An 18,745-nucleotide genomic window follows, 5' to 3' on the forward strand; every position below is an offset into this window, starting at 1 on the left:
TGCACGGACGACACGCGAGAGAACCGTCCTCGCTGTGGCGCCTAGTTGCGGGCACCCACGTATCCTCTCGCTCCGCTCCAGCGTACTCGCCACGGACGGGAAATACCGAATACGTATTTTCATGGCCCGTTTCGAGTAGTATTTGCGGGTATTTACGAGACTGCTCGGGCATCGATGTTAACGCACTCGCAAAGGTAACTCGAGCAAAGATAAATAATGGGCCGGTGAAAGGCAGGAAAGGCAGGAAAGACAGGAGAGGTATGAGAGATAGGAAGGCACGGATAGATCTCGAGCTAGAGTCGAACGCGGTCACGGTTCGTTCGACGTTACCGATCTACCATCGATGCAATATAATTGTACCTAACTGGATATACCGTGATAAATGCGATCCTTTTGTTAGCTGGGTAATGCGGCAAGTTTTCTACGTAAAAGCTATTGTTGTCACGACGTAACGTTCGCTGTTCGTCGTACGAACTATCGAGAGGTCCCGTACACGTGCAACGTGCTCGAGCAATTACTTTTACGCGCGAGTTTCAAGCGACCGTTTAAAATTATTAATCGCTCGATAAGTTTGCTCGAAACAGAGACGATCACGAGGCATCGCTAGATAAATACATATCGTGCTACGTGCTTACCTTGTGTAGAAAGCGTCGTTGCACTCGGAACAGACGAAGCTTCGTTTCCGGCCAGATTCGTCCGACCAGTCCGACGACGTCGATCCAGTGCACTCTTTCTGATGGGCGTTCAAATCTGCTCTCCTCGAGAAGGATGCGTGACATTTCGCGCACGGAAACGGACGCTCTCCGGTATGACTTCGGATGTGATTCCGCAACGACACCTTCGTGAACGATTTTTTACACACGGGGCAAGAATATTTCGCTACCGATTTGCTACAGTTCGGATCGTCCTGCTCGTTCTCCACCATCCCGGAGTGAAGGGCTTCGTGAAATATGAATTCCGCCCGAGAATTCGTTGAAAAACTACAACTACCGCATCTCCATTCATTTTTGATGAGCGTTGCTTTCGTCTCGTTCAATTCCTTATCGTCGCGACACTTGTTCTCCCTCGTATGCCTCGTCACGTCTTGCGATAAGGCAAAAAGTGTACCGCATTTAGGACATCTGCGCAGAAAAACATCGATTACGAGATCCGACGCGTCGCGACGCTGCCTCTCCTCTTACCTGTGACAAAGCTCCGGATGATTTTCCAGAAGATGCCTCTTGTGTTCCGACAGATTCGTTTGCTTTTCCGCGCAATGAGGACACTCTCGAATCGTGCTCGTCGATGAATCTCGATTACACTTACGAGCTTTTACGATTTCCTTATGACTGGACGTTCTTCGATGTAACACCGCTTCTTGGGCTGTAACAAAGTTCATCGAGCAAAACGAGCAAAAATACGGAGCCGATTGGGAAGAGTGGTCCTCTTTTTCCTTCTCCTTTTTCACCTCCTCTTTTGTCGCGTGACAAGTCAACTGATGACGCTGAAGCGCCACCAAAGATCTAACTATTTGAGGACACAGATTGCACCTGATCCGTTGCTGATACGCGTCGGACGCGGTCATGCTCCCTTCGTGACCGGTTTCCTTCACGTGCAGCCGCAGCTGCAAATTGTATCGAAATCTGCGATCGCAACTACCGCAAGATAGTGCTCGTTGACGACCGACCACCACCGGTAACGAACCGTTCATCATCGAAACAACGTCCCGATGACTCGTGCTTAGCAAATGAGAATCCATCGACTCGTTGTTTTCGCACCAAAAATCGCACGGATTGCACTTGTAGCTGCCGCCGATCTGTAAACAAGGACTGACAAGTGTTAAACGGTATTTCCGATTTAAAGAACGAGAGGTGAAAAGATACCTGCTCGAGTATCTTGGCGTGAAGCTCGGATCGCCAGTGATGCAGAAACGTTTCCTCCGTGTTGCAATAAAACCGACAAGAAGAACATTGAAAGGGACACTGCCGAACCACGTTTGCCATATTTTCCAGTAGAAAGCGACGCGCTCGTGGCCCGCGAGGATTTACGCCCGCGACGCGACAGTGATAATGAGAGAGCAAATGCTTGCCCATTTGTACTCTTCTGACTCGAGCATGGCACGTCTCGCAGCAAACTATCTCTTTCTCCCGTCTCCGTAAACTTTTCTTCGCTTCCTTCGACTCCAGTATCCCTCTGATTTTCTGTCAATCAAACGCGATTCCGCGTCAAGTTTATCAAGTTTCCTAATTCGTGCAATGAATTAAAGGGAAAAAAAAAGTGTCGAGGTCATCGGTTAAACGTTATTGCTACCATTACCGTTGCTAGTACTACTATCAAGAAAGCTATTAAGATCGAGAGAACAGTGAAATTAAGCCGAAATTAACGAGCATCCCGATCGTTACTTGATTACGAGCTGACGTCTTTTTTGCAACGTGCAGGCTCCCGGTTCGAGGCAGACAAAGAACTCCATCGATTTCTCTGATGCTCCTTCTAGCGTGCAAATCAGAGAGAAGATGCCTGTTGTAGACCAATCGAGAAGCAAGTTTCCTGCCGCAAGGACTGCACCAATATCCTGACTCGATATCCGTCCGTGCACCCGGTACCCATTTCCCTCGCGTGTGTCCCGGCGGTGGTTGTCCGGCGTTGTCCTTAGCCAGATATTCTTCCAGTTTCTGCGAAACGCGATACGTCTTGTTCTTGATAAATAGCCACGAAAAATATCGATCTCCATAATGCCGAGATGATACTTACCTGCGAGCTTTCCGTAGGTCGCCATTTTCCACCGGTGTACGTGGGCGGCGGATGCTCTTGCTGCTCGTCCTCCGCTTCCGCCTCGTCGTCCTGAAGTTGAGACATATTTTGAGGAAGATCCTCCAATCCGGGTTTCCATTTGCCACCGGTATGACCGTGCGGTGGACGTTCTTGATCCTCTCCGTCTTCGGACTCGGAATAGGAGTCGTCCTCTCCCAAATCTTCCTCCAACATATCATCCTCCGAGTCTTCCTCCTGTTGATATTCGAACTCGTACCTAGCCAAATCCTTGTTCTCGTTATTGGCCACCAGCTCAGCAAGTATCGTGTCTTCTAGCCACGTTTGGTGAACTTGTTCGATTCTTTGACTATCCTCCTGTCGTTTTCCCTCCGTCTGCTTGGACTCGGTGTGAGACGTCATCAGAGTTTCCAAAGAATTTTCCGTCTCGTGCTTCGTCGGGTAGCCGGTACTCTCGATATTCGCCGATACCTGGCCCATCGATTGGCTTAATTTCGTTCGACTTGCCGTGACCGTTGGCTTACTGGCCGTGGAAGAAACGATATCGGGAAAACCAACGAGGGGCGGCATGCAGAGATGTTCGGTCGGATCTTCGAGTTCCGAAACACCTGGTAACATGCCGTGAAGCTTCTCCTTGCCACCGGATTCTTCCGCGTCTACTTGCGGTTTTTGACCTTTCTTTCTTTTGTCATCCTTTTTAAATTTTCTACTCTCCTCCAATAAACCGGTCGTCCTCCGAGGATTCGACTTTGAGCTACTCTGTAACTCTAACGAACTAAAGAACGCGTCCGCGTTTAGTATCTCAGGGTAGGAAACGGTAGTCGGCGTTGTGGGAGACACGCGAGCGGCCACGTTTTTGTCGTCCGGCGGTCGACATCCGGACTGACGATGTCGCACGTAATTTTCGAGACCGTGCACCGTCAGGTGACACTTGATGCAAAAATGCGTGTCGTCGTCGTCCTCGTAGCTCTCCATCGATTATCTGACCAGCCTGAAAATATACGCGTTTACGTAGGTACATTTCAATGAACGTTAATTCGCAGGACCAACGAACAAGGTTAAATTCTCGCCCCTGCGCTGGTTAATCAAGAAACTTCTCGGTGCATAGATAAAGTCGACTTATCGGCGAAGAAACTTTTTTTTTTTTTAAACGTAAGACGAACGAGAACGTAAACGGGAATGGAAATGGGGATGAGGGTCGGGTTGAGGACGAGGATCAGGAAAGGTATGGGTATGGATACGGGGGATGGGAATCAGAATGGGACTGGGAATGAGAGTAGGAACGGGAACAGGAACGGGACACGATCGAATGGACAAGTGACGGCCGGTGTATGGATTGCGCGTAAAGGGCAGTGCATCGCGCGTTAGCGAACCGCACCGGGCAAATTGAAGGTCCGATATTCGCGGAACAGAAGGGAAACAAGTTGACGCTTCGTACGAGCTAGGGGTAGGAAGATCGGTCGATGCCGCTTGGCCGTTATTCGGACGACGACACTTCGCCTCCCAGTCCTGGCCGACCCTCCGCCGCCCTCTGCCGCCACCCAACCCTGTTACCCACCCCTGCTTACTTCCGACCATACACCCTCCCGCCCTTCCTCCACCTCATACTCTTCCTCCCTCACGGACACCCTCCGCTACCTCCACCCTCGGCCTTGTTGCGCCCTTTCCGTTTCCCCTTTCCGAAGTCTGCGAACCGGCAGCGACCTCGTGGCTCCGTCTCCCTACACCCTTGTCTCTCCTCTCTCCTCACTCGTCTCTTCTCTTCTTATTAAACGAAGAAAACTACCAAATGAGATTTCCATCCGGCTCGAAACACATTCGGTTCGCGAGTCGATCGCTTAACGCACGGATCTAGGCGGATCGTTTGCTTTTGACGTGACTAAAATTCGATTTGCCAGGGCAGTAGCGGAACTCTCGAATTAGAAGGAAAACCTAACCGCTGGAGAAAGAACGCTTTCGGTAAGCGGAAGGTACGACAGCGGTTTCGGCCGCGGCCAGAGGAACGCGCAATCTAATTTCTCCAAGCTATTAATACGATTGTCCTAAAAGCATAGACCGATCGAAGGTCTTTACGCGACTATGGTCGAACGTTGATGCGTCACGCAATCGGAGTACCTGCCACGGACAGCGGAAGAAATAAACGCGAACCGGCTGAAACAAAACCGTCCCAATTTAGTTTGCCACGGTCGTAACGTACACGAATCGTTTGCAGAGCAAGGCCAATCTCACGCCCTACGATTAATTAATCGTGACGTAGAACGCGCGTACAACGTGGACAAAGGTACGCAGTGGAATCTACGAGTCAGGAAAATAGAACTGTATCGAACGGACGGATTCGCCGAGATTTACGAGTGTTTGTCGGAAAAACAAGAAGGTCCGTTAATTGGCTGGCGGTCGTGGACAACATCGAGACGTCGATACGTCAATATAATATCCAACTTTGATACATCGCGCTGAGACAACTAACCGATGGCCGCGTTAACGTTGATCGACGATCGCATCGATCGCTAATCCCTTATTACCCATCGTCGTTCTACGAAGAAAATAAAAAAAAAACAGTGCGGCGCACCTGCTACCGAGGAAAGCTTGCTTTCCCTTCGATTCTTGTAGGCGAAAAATAAACAGACGTTCGGCTAAGGGACGCGCGAGGCCACTTTGCGATCTAACTGCAGACACGAGGGAGGAACGGGAGCCACCGAAGGAAGAGGAGGGACGGATACTTGTTGAACGCACGAACTAGACGAATTCCCTCTGTTGCGACGCGACGCGAGGCTAAATTACACGTGCCTCGCGTAGTACACGAGAACCGTGCGATCTCGAGGGCGGAAAATTCAGAGTCCTCTGTACATGCGGAATACACGCTTTTTCCTTTCTCTCTTCGCAACGTTTCGTCATAATTGCATCGCATGCACAATGATGCACGACAATGCACGAATTTGACAGGCTCGTCCTGTCGATACGGGATACCTTTCCCTGTACGGTTCCGATCGGTGTCGCTAATCCGATCGAAATGGTCGAGGGTCTCGCGTCCCCTTCGTTCTTCCATATCAACCGCAATTAACGATAATCAACGCCCGACCCCACGCGTACAGACTCGTTCAACGGATCGCCCTTTGACGTTTTGGGAACGAAGTTGACTCGGCCTTTTTCAGAATCGAAAACGGAAAAAAGGAAATTAGACTACGTCGACGAAAAGTGGTAAACAACGGTGATAATTTTCGATTTTCGCAAAGCTTCCTGATCCGTTTCGTGTCTGTCGATTCCCACGAGATCGTGAACGTTACGGTTGCTTTTTACGCTTGACCCTATCTCACGAGATCGAGCAATCTCTACGAACGTAATTTCCTCGGATCGCTTGTTTTTATAATGGATACGATGGCACGCGCAACTTGCCGAGGTTTAAACCGCGCGTACCTACTCGAAACACGAGGGGCGAGGTGATCCCAGCTGGCGGACAAACGATATAGTTACGGGGCAGGATCGGAACGTACGTTGTCGTCGGACGTTTGCGAAATCGAAGGGTCCGAAAAGCGTAGCAAAGCGAGATAACCACGGACGAGCGTCCGAGATAGGTAGAGCGCAAAGAGATGGAGGTTGGTCTAGAAGGGAGATGGACCGGAGGTAGACGCAGGGGATGCAAGGTCCGGGGAATATTGAGCCGCTCCGTTAATGTTTATAACGACGTTAGACGTTGGTGTCCCTGGTAGCGTATGTATAGGTGGTATAGGATAGCTAGGTGGCTTCGCCTACCCTCTAGCGTAGCCTCTGCCTCTCCTCCCGCCTCTCACCCCTTTACATCCTCGCGTCTCTCCTTCCCTCTTATTATCCTTTGCTCTCGGCCTCTCGTTTCGTCCTCTCGTATCTTCTCCTTCTCCTTTCCTCTTCCTACCTCACGCGCGCAGCATGCTTTCTCCGTGTCCCTGTGTCCGCGTGTCTCTCTCCCTTTCTTTCGTTTCGCATCGGCTGCTCTCTTTCTCAGCGGTGGCATACAACGGTAGTAGTAACAGCGGTAGCAGCCGAGGTAGAGGCAGAGTCAGAGGAAGAGTCAGAGGCAGAGGTAGAGGCAGAGACAGAAGCAACGGCAACGGCAACGGCAACAGCAACGGCAACGGCAACGGCACGGCAGGACAGGAACTGACATAAGCGCACGAGTGTGTATGTAGAGCACGTACTCGGGGGCTCTCCAGTTCGACGGAGTAGGCGGAGGCGGGTGAATGTGGGTGGGTGGGTGGTCGTGGGGACCTCTCGGTCGAGAGTATGGGCTGTGGGTGGTGGACGGGTGGATATAGCGCGGAGGGTGAGTATGTCGGTGGGTCGACGAGGAAGAGGAGAAGGGGAGGGCTGCATCCTAGCAATGGGACGAGGGAGCCTCTGTCTAATCGATGCCGCGGCGGTGCGCGCTCGCCCCGCTGGCTATTACGCACCTTAATGTCCTTTTCCCTCGCCTCCCCCCCGCGCCAACCACCCTCGCCGCGTCCTCCTCTTCCACCTTCGACGCCGCTATCCCCTCGACTGCCTCGCTGCTTCGCTGCCGCCACGCTACCTTTCTCCTCGTCACTCTCGCCTTTCTTCGTTTCTTGCCCTCTCTTTTTCACTAGGACCCTCTACGTTCGCTTCTCTTTCTCCTTTCCGCCACCTTTCTCTCCACCGATTCCCTCTTTCTTCCGCTAGCTCGCGTTCTCTCGAACACTGAGAGGCGGCCATGACACGTGTCAATCTACCGCAGACGCCCGATCGATACCGACGGACCTCGGCTTCTCTCTGCGCTCCTCCACCTCTTTCTTCGCCCTATCGTCGACAACCACCCCATACTCTCGTCCACCTAACCACCCCATACCACTTCACCCCTCGTCAACCACCCACCCATCTACCCTCACCCTTAAACCTCCGAAGCCCCGAACCGTCCCTCGCCTCGCTCCCTATACCGAACCTTCTGCGAATGCTGCCGTTGCTATACACGCTTACACACGCTTACACACGATCGCGCTAACCCTCGACCCGTGACCCGTTCTGCCACCGTCACCGCCGCCTATTCCCACTACAAAGCAGATTTCCTTCTCGAGCCTAGACCGATCGCGCGGTAAACCTAGCCCCGACGAATTTCCTTTCTGACGTGCGATCTCAGTGTCCCTAGTTTATCCAGTTCATCGAGAAACCTGTCCTTCTCGTTTGTCCCTCGCGCGCCTCCAGCCTTCCAAACTTTTCCAACTCGCTCTCCGGGCTCCTTTCGGATCGCGCGGAATTCCAACGTTTCGTCGCGTCGTATCGTCCTACCAATTCTGCGGACAACATCGTTCTTCGATTATTTTCACTCCTATTTTATGCGTACACGCACTCGAATAGATTCTGACACCCGTTTTATTCTATTAAGTTCGTCGCAACCTCTTTTTTCAATTTGTTCTAAGAAAGCTACGCGTAACGAGTACCGAGAATTTGACGAAAAGATACGTGTAGATTCGTCTGTGGCTCCCCAACGTTTTCGATACCCTAGTAATTCATGGGTCGGACCGGAGCCGATTTCGTTAGGTTAGAAACGCACGGGCAAAGTTTATCGTGCTCGTAAACTTTCAACGAGCGCGAAAATATGCGAGCGCTACGAGGAAAGAACGTTAAAGTACGCGATCCTGTACGTCTGTTGGCGTACTCCGGTCTACGGGACGTTGATGTTTCGAGCCGATGAATCGGACTAATGTATCTTCCGCTCTCGAAATAATGCATCGAAAACCATTGCGAGTGCCGGACTTTGATCGCTATGAAAAAAAACAGGTCCAAGAATGCGCGATTCATTGGCAATTCGATTGACCGTAGGGGTTCGTCTGTGATCTCTCCAGGTTAAAACACCGAAGAAATTATTTTCAAACAAGTCGAGTCTGGTCAGCGGACTTCTCGTCCACCATCGAATTCTAATAGTCGAGCTATTTTCGAAACTCCGAAGGTTATTACGTCTCCGTGTTACGCCCTCGAACAACACGAATATTTCGCTTACTTTTTACTTACACCTAGCTGACTTATGCTTGCAAATAAATCCTCAAACCATTGTTTCTAAATGCGTCGAAACGCCATTGGATACCATTTTACATATTCGTCTATTCAAGTTCCTTCGTAAAATTCTACTTGCAGCTTATGGAACCTTTCTTGTCATTGGGAAAAAATTAAAGAATATTAACAAATGATAAACACTGAAATATTTCCTAAGGGTTTGTCTTGCAGCCATTGAGCTTCTCAAGATTTTTCATTGCTCGTGAAGCGACTCGTATTTTTTTTACCTACAATTCGAATCCAACAATGTCTAGGATTTTATATTCATGTTGAAAGACAAACTATACATTCTTTTAATTAAACTCGAGTACGTGTCGGTATCGAGTTTTTTGGGAATATTACTATTACCACAAGTAAACGCATTTTGAGATGTTGTACGATGGATGGTAACACCGTAGGAAATAGGTGGAAAAAACCGCGTACAAAGTATGATTTTACAACCCGCACTTATTTTGGCTCTTGTGAGCAGCTGACCGTAGAAAACGTGCAAACGCACACAACAGACTTGTGCACTGACCCACATTGTCGTTGCATAACGGGACGTCTTTCGAAATATTCGCAAGTTTAGTGCCTTCGGTCTCGTCTACCGACGACGGCAACGCTCGTAAAACGAACCCCCGCAGTCACCGAGAGACACAAACGCAACTGACGCGTACCACGCGCGCGGCAGACCGTTTTTCGATCTTTTCCACTCGCAATGCTTCTTACTTTAACCAACCACTTTTATCTCGAATACATTTATCCACGCTGCTAGTAAATGAAAGAAAAAGCCTAGAGAATCTGCGAGATCGGGGCAACCGCTAGCCGTCAAACTGGTATCGCGAGGATTTCATTTACGAATTTATATTCAACGTAAGCATGTAAAAGATTAACGCAATCTTCTTTCGTGAAGCGGAAATTTATTTCTACTGCTTCGTAATTTTTGAAGGATTCCGTTCAATCTTTATGATATACGGCAATAGGTTTGACAAGAAATCGCGATAAGTTGGAATCCTCTTTAACGTGGACTCTAGAGAAGAGGAGTAAAAGCATTCGATGGAAACGTCACCTAATAAACGATCTCGTAAACGTCGGGCCGCGAATGTCGTCGGCATTGAATTGGCCTGACGCGCGTAGAAACGACGCGATCGCTTTGCGACCCCAGAACAAAAACGGCACCGCGATCCTCGAAATACATAAAATACTCTTTATGACAATCGTCGTCGCCAACGCCGCCGCTACGAATCCCTAACGTCATTGGCGTAAAACTGGAGCGTGACGATAGCCGCCAATGCTCCGCGTTGCTCCTGGAGATCCCCTCTGGTACAGAGGTTCGATGTTTCGCTAAAAAAATTAAAGGTCCACCATTTCGAGAATCCCTTATCGTATTTTCCTGTCATACGTCGAATACGATACGGTTACGTATCAAATTACACACCGCCGTGACTCAAATATCCTGAACATCTGTGTTAACAAGATGTACGATAAACTAAGAAAACAAACGGAGTTCTACTTGAATTGTTGCAGCGAGATTAATCGGCCCGAGATTAATCCCGTATCGAATGTCTTATCTTTGATAAACGAAGAGAGTGAACAAAAACCCTTAAGAAACGAAGGGATAAGGTCCTCCCCGTTGTACTTATAATATCGGACCTATGAAACGTGGCAGGAAAAGATCTCGAGGACGAACGGCGGAACTGGTAGTAAATCGGGTATCGGTGCAGTTTTAATTGACAGGAATGTTTAGCGGTAATGAACGCAAAGTGGAAGGAGCCGGATAAGTATCGAGTTGGAGTAGGATAGCCACGGTAACCACGATGCCAATGAGAACGGCAACGACAACGACAACGGCAACCAACAATGGTAACGGCGACGATGACGGTGGCGGTGGCAGTGTCGGGAACGGCAGCAACACCAGCAGCATCGGTAGCAGCAACGGCAGAAGAGGAACAGCGCAGCGCCGGGGCCGCGACTAGATAGAGACACAGCGGCAGGAGCATAAACATCCCGGTGGTGGCAGTGGTGGTAGCGGCGACGTCGTCGGCGGCGGCGGAGGCGACGGGGGCAGCGCGCACGTTCCACACCGTGGGCGTCGCCATTCAGTTCCTACCACAACGGCAGGGGTGTTCTATGACGCTATAGATCATGCGGGCTCCGCCTGGTAGGCGGGCACAACCTGGTAGTTGGTACGCCAATGCTCTTTTCCCCTCGACTCGACCAGCCTTGGCAGCGCCGCCACCGGTGCCCGCCAAAACGATCTCCGCTCACCGACTACCTAAAGCCCGACCAAACCGTATCCTTCGACCTCCTTTCGATTCTTTTCCAACTCGAATCTTCGCCCCAAATTATCGTAAAGCAGACTACCGAGTGTAACGCTCGTCCTTACCTCGATGACGTATCGAACGGTCTCGAGAAAGCTCCACGTTTTTGGAAAACAACCGATCCTCTCCACGATGCTCCGACTTTTGAACTCGTATTACAAACGTTTCTCGTTTACGAAAAAATACAATCTTCACGAAATAACGTATTAAATAGCATTGAAATTAATTCTGAATCCTCGATTAACGATAACAAGGCGGAATTCTACGCGATATAGCGTGAGAACCTTAAAACGCGACTCGAGACTTTCCATCTGGTATAATATGAACTCATCAGAGCAGGAATGTTTCGGTCTTAGGGAAAACAAGATAGAGATCGAGAATTGATATCGACCGACTTAAATTTTAAGAACATCATTACGACGTTTATCGAATCCTTACTCCATCCAGCGTTAATTTTATTTTTTAACACTAGCGATCGTGTGTTCCTTTCAACGAGTTGTGTTCATTGAAACTTTTTTAGAAGTTACAGAGGGAAATCAAATTTCAACTGTACCATTCAACGTTTGAAAGAACTTGAGTAAAATTACTGCAAACAATAATTACTTAACGTAAGGGTAGTTTCTTCGTAAATTTTGAGGTTAGCTTTTAAAACCGCTCGCTATCGAGTTAATCGCATTTCTATGTCGGATTTGCGAAGACGCATTCAAGTACCAGATATAGAAGAATGTCGATGATGCACTTACCCAGGCTTACGAAGGGTTTGTTGGGCTCGAATACTGCAAAATCTCGAGAAACTCGTAGGTGTGGCTTCGTGACGCCGTAGTACCGTGGTCGACTGGTATCGCGACGCAGCGCCTCTGGTGGCACAAAGAAGAATCATTCGTACCGAGTGATTCTCCCCTCTCGTGGAATAGAGCGGGGCCGAGGTGGTTAGGGACCCCGCCTCCTTTCTCGATCATCTTACGCGCGGAACGTCAGTCCCTCGGGCCCATCGACCAACTTTCGTCGCGTCTTTTCGTTCTCGTTCTTCGTGGTTCGTTCTTTTTCCAAGAGGTCATAGTGCAAAGAGGAATAAAAAAAAAAGAAAATAAGAGGAACGCGTGGATACCACGGTGGAATCTCGTTTGAATCAGCAGTGCATCCAACGGACGTGGAGTGGTTGTCATTGCGCCGCCGCTAACGTTTACACCAGCCCCCTTCGTAGTTATCGTCGCGCCGTTGAACCGGCGAGTAGACGAAGAAAATCGACAGTCACGGAGAACGCTTCTTCCTTCGATTTTGCTCAATTTCTTCGGTAGACGTTTATTCGCTGTTTTATTTTTGCCAAGTAACCTCTATCTCTCTCTCCTCCCTTCTATTTCTCCACCTTTCTCCTATCTTTGCTTTACCATTCTTCGGCCCTGATCGTTGGATTTTTGGTCGCGATCGGTAATATGGACACGAAGGTGAGTGCTCAGTGAAAGGGAAAATCATCGGATGAAACACGGAAAGAAAAGTGGAAGAAGAGTGCGCAAGGGATAAAACGGAGCATAGCAGAGCGAAACGGAGCAAGGAAGAGCTGGCAAGCGAGGAAACGAGAACGAGTGGAGGAGACGAGAGGGAAAGAGGACTACTACTCCTGGGGCCCCCCACCACGCGGGCTGCCGCCGCGACGCCAGTCCGTAGTCAGTCAGCGCTGGACCGCCGCCCGCTCGATTTCGCGATCCACGAACGACGGTAGCCACCACTTCCACCTCCACCTCCTCCTCCACCTCCGCTTCTTTTCTCTCTACCTTGTTCGCGTTCTCGCCCTCCATCCCCGTATTCTCTTTCTTTCTCTTCCTTTTCCGCTTCCTCTATCACTATCACTATCTCACTCTCCATCCATATCTATTCCTTTCCTCCTCCTCTATCTCTCTTTATCTTTCTCAATCTTTCTCGTACTCCCCCTTTGTCCCTCTTTCTTTGTTCCTCTTTTTCACCCTTGCACTTTCAATTGGTCTCCCAGGTATATACGAACGCACATAGACACATTCGCGTACCGCTTCTCCCCCTTTCTTACCCTTTTCTTCCTCTCTTCCTTTCTCGGTATCTCTGCCTTTCGCACTCTTCCATTTTCCTCTGTCCAGCGAGCTTTTGCTAGCTCCGTACGTACCTACGAACGCAAGTACGTACGGCGGAGTGTCGTGCGCGCGTCCCAAGTGGATGCGAGGCGTCGTCGCGAGGCACACGGTCCCAGAGAGAAGTTATCGCGCGATCATCGGGATCCTCGGTCCTCGATCGAAGGATCCTTTGGATTGTTTGGAAAAAGCGAGTTCGTTCCTCCGTTTCGCGGGTCGCGTCGCATCGCGCCACTTAACGGCTGCGTTTAAACAAGCTAATCGCCGTCGCCGATTTTCAGTTTAGCTTTCCGTTGAAAGAAAAACGCGTCGCGATAAGTGTACCCGCGCCGAGATACAGGCATTACACGCGGACAGTGTCGAAAACGAGATTATTATTCACGGAGGAACGATCGCGAGATGAAAGCGTGTTAGTGTTTCCCTCGCGACACGCAGATTACAAGAAGACAGCACGCGTTCCTCGCACTTATCTTGGATCCTTCGTAGGTGCGGCTTATTCCCGACGTAACGTTCAACCGAGCGGGCCTGTATTTTCATCTCGAATCCAACAGTGAACCGATCGCAGATGTCGTTGACCAATCGTGCCACGTTACGAGAGTGATACGCGCGTTTCTGTTTGTGAGCACGAGATATCTTGAAGTGAGTTACACGCATCGATTAATCGAAAATAGAAAAAACAAACTGGCGGAACTTCGCGGTAATTCGAGTGTGCGATCAGTGCGCGGCACGTTGCTGGAATCCTTAACCTCGAAACAACCGGTGATCTCGGTCGAACATCATCCTCGTATACGACTAAACAACGTGCCTGTACAAATGTAGCTACGATTAATCGTTGACACGAAAAGAACCGGAGAACGATGAAGCCGATCGTTGGAGCACCGATCATCAGGCAAAATCGATCAATCAAGATCGCGATGAGGTAGTGCTCATCGGAAACGCGCGAGTGGGTGACTATAGTGCGAGTCGGAGCAAGGGAAACTTTCAACAGTTTCCCGCGGAAGATCTACGCCGGATCTTCGAAGGAGGTTTCCACGCACGACCGTCACATGTTTCGGATCCGATCGGCCGAGTTTAAGGAGCGAAGACCTGGAGGCCATACAGATAATCGAGCATCCCCGAAGGACGCAGATGCCCCGAAGGAAACAGCACGCTCCGCAACGTATGAAATGTGAGTACAATATTTAACGCATTTTTCCTCCCTATCCTGGCGAATGACTGTCATGCGTAGCTAGTCAGCCGAGAAATGAAATTTACACGCGTTTATTAGGTTTCCAATCGAAACGGGATGTTTGTAAATGATTCAATGTTGACACTCGACTGGTATGCAACGCCGACGTTGCATTCTCGATATTCTGTTGTCTAGTATACGTGACCACGTGTTGTACGCAGCCTCGAGGTAACGTGCCTCCTTTCCTCCACCAATTTCACGTCATACGCGTTCATTTTCTCGATAGAACAACTTTTTTAACGTGCCAAGGAAGGTTTGTCGATAAAGAGATAAATCTTCTCTGTTCTTTCGTTCGTTTCCATGATCGACCATTTTTATTTACTCACGTGTGTTTCACATCTAAACTATTGTACCGATTACAAGTTATTCGTGACACGTGCTCTAAATGTGTACGTCGATTAACAAATCTACAGCGACTGAAATAAAATTTAAGGTAAACCTTAGATAGACTGATAAACTGATAATTTTAGTCTCGTTTGAAAATTAACTACGTTAGTTTAGATCAATTAAAATATTCTTGGATTGTGTTTGAAATAGTTCACATATTTTAAAATAGTTAAAATACGATGGATAAAGGGGAGCGTTGAAAAATTTCACTATAAAATGGTAAACGATAGAGAAAAGTTTGTAACGAGTGGTGAAAAAAGCAGTCGTCAAACGGCAAGAGGATTCGTGCGTTTGAAAGCTTGATGCGCGCCATGCTGCTTTTCCCACGTGGGGAGCCATGAGGCGTAAACAAACTCGCCCCTGGTGTAGGACGCCATCTTGGTGAAGTTCTGCCGGAAACATTTACAATTCACTCAACTTGCCCTACCGAAACTCGGCCAAGCGCCGATAAATCTCGTTGTGCGCGCGCGCGGATACCCGCCGCGTACATAAATCCACGGCAGTCTACGGAGTTTCGGCGCCGTAAACGCCGCAGTTTTTCGCCAGCTTCCGTGGTGCCGGAGCTTCCGAACGAATCCACCTTTCGATCAGATTTTCGCGAAATTCCGTGTTCCTCTCGAACAGCAACCGAGTTTTCCACGTGATACGGATGTGAACGCGTTTATCCGTCCGCAGCAGAAACGCAAAGAAATCGCGATGAAGCCGTCAGCGAAAGTAGGTGCGAATAGGTCGGGAAACAACAAAATACGCTTTGCGAATCGTGCAACGCGACTTGGGCCAATTTCTCCGTTTAATTTATGACGTCTCGGTGAAAGGATTCGAGAAACAGCGTACAAATCGATCTGCCGTCTATCGAAACTAGCAACATGCCGCGACCGTTACTTCAAGGAAGTTAATTAACAATATATTACCATTATACGCGAAAAGGTTACCGTTCAATCTCGGTCTCGATCTCGTTTCGTCGAAAAATTCTTGATGAAATATCGAGAAGATCGAGCAGGATGCGCGCTTAATCGAAAGCTGCGAACGCGACAGATTCGTCTTTACCACTATTTTTGTTCGCTCCTCGATTACCTGTTAACGGTGAACGTCACGTTCGAGGTAATCGATTCTAAGAAGGTCGCATTATTTATTACCGGCCTTTTCGTCTCGAGGAACGATGGGTGATTCAGGATCGCGTTAGTTTAACGCGTTGGCTATTTATCAGAAAATTCGTAGCTGGCGCAACAGGTGCAGTTTAAAGGCACCTCTTCTCTTCTTAATGTCCGAAAAAGCAAACTCATTTGTAATTCGATCTCGTGGCTGTTTCACGATCAACCCGTAGCCAGTCGCGTTTCGTTCTGCTTCTGGCAACGAACGAGCAACCACCATGAAAGCGTACGTTGTCGATCAACAACCACCCTTAGATGTACAATAATCGATAATTCACCGTTCAGAGTATTCGTTCAAGCAACCATTATACTGTCAAAGAATCGAATAAGGAGAGAGGCAAAGAGGTAAAGAGGCGAAGAAGCCTCGACCGCGATGCGCTAATTATAAGGCTTTGCTCAAATATGTTGGGAGGACGGGATGATCGAGTTGGCCACCGTTCCGTGCGTTTCTCCGCGACGCGACGCGACGCGACTCCGTGATCCACGGCTCCATTCATAAAGCAGGAAGAGTACCTTAAGTCCGCGCACGCGCATTCAAACGGTCGTCGTCCGTCTTCGGTACCAGATATTTTCGGAGGTCCGGAATTATAAAGGCAACACGACGCTAGGTACGCTATACGGTTTCAATTCGAGACTCTGCGGAACTGGTCGAAAGACTCGCCGCAACCAGGAGAACCAGATGAAAATGATCGATTCGACGACACACAGACCTCGCTCGCGTATTCGACGCTAAACATCTTCGGCTTTGATTATATATTTAGCGCGTCGGTTCGCCAACCAACGAGCAATTAATTTTACCTACCAGCGATTTAACCGCGAACGGAAATTCTTCCTTCGATCAAATTTCTCGATCGATCGTTGTTTTTAAACGCGGACAACGTCGAACGGCCGAAAAGGAAAACACGTTTTTCCCATGGCCATAACCGATTCGAGGTCTACGAGACGGGCGGCAAAAAATTTACGACGATTCCTGACGTCCTTAAAAGGACTCGACAGGACACACGGTACCCAGTCCCGTAGATACCTGCTCCTCCTCGTAAGGAGAAATTTCACTGGTGATCGTAGTAAAATCCCTCGGTGACCCGTGGCGAACGGCACCCATTGCGCAAAACTTTCACCTCAAACAATGCCGACGCATTTTTGGGTCTCATAGTCTCACTCCCCCAGCCTCATAAATCCTTCAGCCCTGTGAAAAACGTTACGTAGCCTTTCCAACCTCTCGCAAGCTTCTCGACCAGACACGGAAACAGGAAAGTATACAACGACAACGACGACAACAACGTTCGACGCCCAACCACTAAAGTTTATCGTCGAATAACCTTCGAGAAACGCGCAGGTAGAGAGAGGATCGCGTCTGACAGGATCGATGAAACATTTTTTGGCCGAAAACAGGATGATTCCATTCGCTGCGATTCGATGAGATTCATCGAAAAACGACAATAGTAAAATCGCTTTCGTTCGAAGGTTCGACGTTTTCGCTTTATTGTACGCTGCTATTCGGCCGGCTTTCTAATCGACTTCCATTATTTCTTCCGGTGACGATGATTTACACGCGATGTAACAGCGACGAGCAAGTACTCTAAAACCGGTGTATATCTCGAGACAAACGAGCCTGTACACCGATCTCTACTTTGTCCTTTTTGTTTTATAACCGTTCGCAACTACATTTCTTTGAAACAACATTTAAATCTTAAAGCTTTCGCGTTGCATCGTTTAGAAATTTAATACCAATGAAAAATCACCGTATGTTGCTGACAAAAGTGTACATGCTTCACGGTAATGACCATTTTCTCGGATAACATTACAGGTTTTCGTGTAGATCCGTGACCCCCTTGCGAAGCGAACGTCGTGCCGTGGAAAATCAGGAATTGTACCTACACCTGTAGAAAATACGTAGGTGTTTCAAAGAAACGAATCAAGGGCTCGAATTTGATCGTATCGGTATAACGCGGCTGTAGAGCCGTCGGCAACGTAGCCCTGGTCGATATTCTCATTTGGAATAAATCATTTAACGAGAAGAGAGTTTTCATCGCATCGAGCGCGATGCGTTAGCGGTAGCTGCCGCGTTCGTCTCGTCTCGCGTCCTCTCACCCTATTTTCGATGCTCGTAAAACCGGCGTCGCCGTATCCGACTGATCCGTCTCCCAATTTATACCGAGAGACGCAACGACTGGTCGCTCCTCGGGTCTAGCGCCTGCTGCCGGATCTTTCCCCGCGCCATTCTCTAAGCGGTGCTAATAAATTAGCCGGAGAAAAAGACAGCAGTACGACAGATGCCCGATGGCTGCCATAAAGGAGCCGTTCGAGACGCTTGTGGGTGCTGGAAGCACATCAAAGCGTATCCGTACCGTTCCGATGCAGCCCCGTTATTTCATTTTCTGGTCAAACGATGAACAATAACCGAAATAAATTCACGATATTCTCGTGGGTGTAAAAGAGGTTGCAAAGGTTAATTTACCTATATCGAGAGAGAATTGCCGAATATTGAAACGCGAGCAAAATATCTTAACGCCTGGGATCTGTGGGAAATGGGGTGAAAGATTCAGAGGGTGGTGTTGGACGATCAAAGTGAAAGGATAGGAGGCGATCTTACGAATTCCTTTTCCAATTCTCTATCTGCTTCGGCGTCCGATCGGCTGGAGAAAAGGCACGGTTTGTCCTCGCAGCGACGACACGCCGTGCCACTCGAGAAGGAACTACCGGTGCCGCGGTTGGCGTTGAACGTGCTGGCACGCTTAAGTGACTTTCGGTGTTTGCCCTTTGCACGCGGCGAGACTCTTTTGCCTTTGCGAC

At 49.1% G+C, this 18,745-nt stretch overlaps 2 protein-coding genes across 6 annotated transcripts in view; one reads left to right on the forward strand and one right to left on the reverse strand.

Annotated features, from left to right (window-relative positions):
* LOC117603374 (uncharacterized) overlaps nucleotides 1-18,745 on the reverse strand; it is a 183,652-nt gene that overhangs the window by 13,322 nt on the left and 151,585 nt on the right. Inside the window, exons 1-6 of one of the 2 annotated variants that reach the window (XM_076688118.1) lie at nucleotides 11,831-11,949; nucleotides 2,731-3,739; nucleotides 2,382-2,651; nucleotides 1,863-2,180; nucleotides 1,182-1,795; nucleotides 636-1,121 (exon numbers count right to left, since the gene is read on the reverse strand). In XM_076688118.1, the coding sequence (XP_076544233.1) occupies nucleotides 636-1,121; nucleotides 1,182-1,795; nucleotides 1,863-2,180; nucleotides 2,382-2,651; nucleotides 2,731-3,723 (2,681 nt within the window). In that variant the 5' untranslated portion in view covers nucleotides 3,724-3,739; nucleotides 11,831-11,949. Of the gene's footprint in view, nucleotides 1-635; nucleotides 1,122-1,181; nucleotides 1,796-1,862; nucleotides 2,181-2,381; nucleotides 2,652-2,730; nucleotides 3,740-11,830; nucleotides 11,950-18,745 lie in introns of those variants that run through there. The other variant, XM_034322467.2, reaches the window with a different exon arrangement.
* tio (zinc finger domain-containing protein tiptop) overlaps nucleotides 12,075-18,745 on the forward strand; it is a 66,414-nt gene continuing 59,743 nt past the window's right edge. Inside the window, exons 1-2 of one of the 4 annotated variants that reach the window (XM_034322458.2) lie at nucleotides 12,075-12,803; nucleotides 13,673-14,354. Coding sequence is in view for 1 of the 4 variants with exons in the window: in XM_034322461.2 (XP_034178352.1) it covers nucleotides 14,315-14,354 (40 nt within the window). In the remaining 3 variants the exon portion in view is untranslated. Of the gene's footprint in view, nucleotides 14,355-18,745 lie in introns of all 4 variants that reach the window. The other 3 variants (XM_034322459.2, XM_034322457.2, XM_034322461.2) reach the window with 3 other exon arrangements.

Source organism: Osmia lignaria, chromosome 4 (genome assembly GCF_051020975.1).
Source record: "Osmia lignaria lignaria isolate PbOS001 chromosome 4, iyOsmLign1, whole genome shotgun sequence".
In the NCBI taxonomy this organism is placed as follows: domain Eukaryota; kingdom Metazoa; phylum Arthropoda; class Insecta; order Hymenoptera; family Megachilidae; genus Osmia; species Osmia lignaria.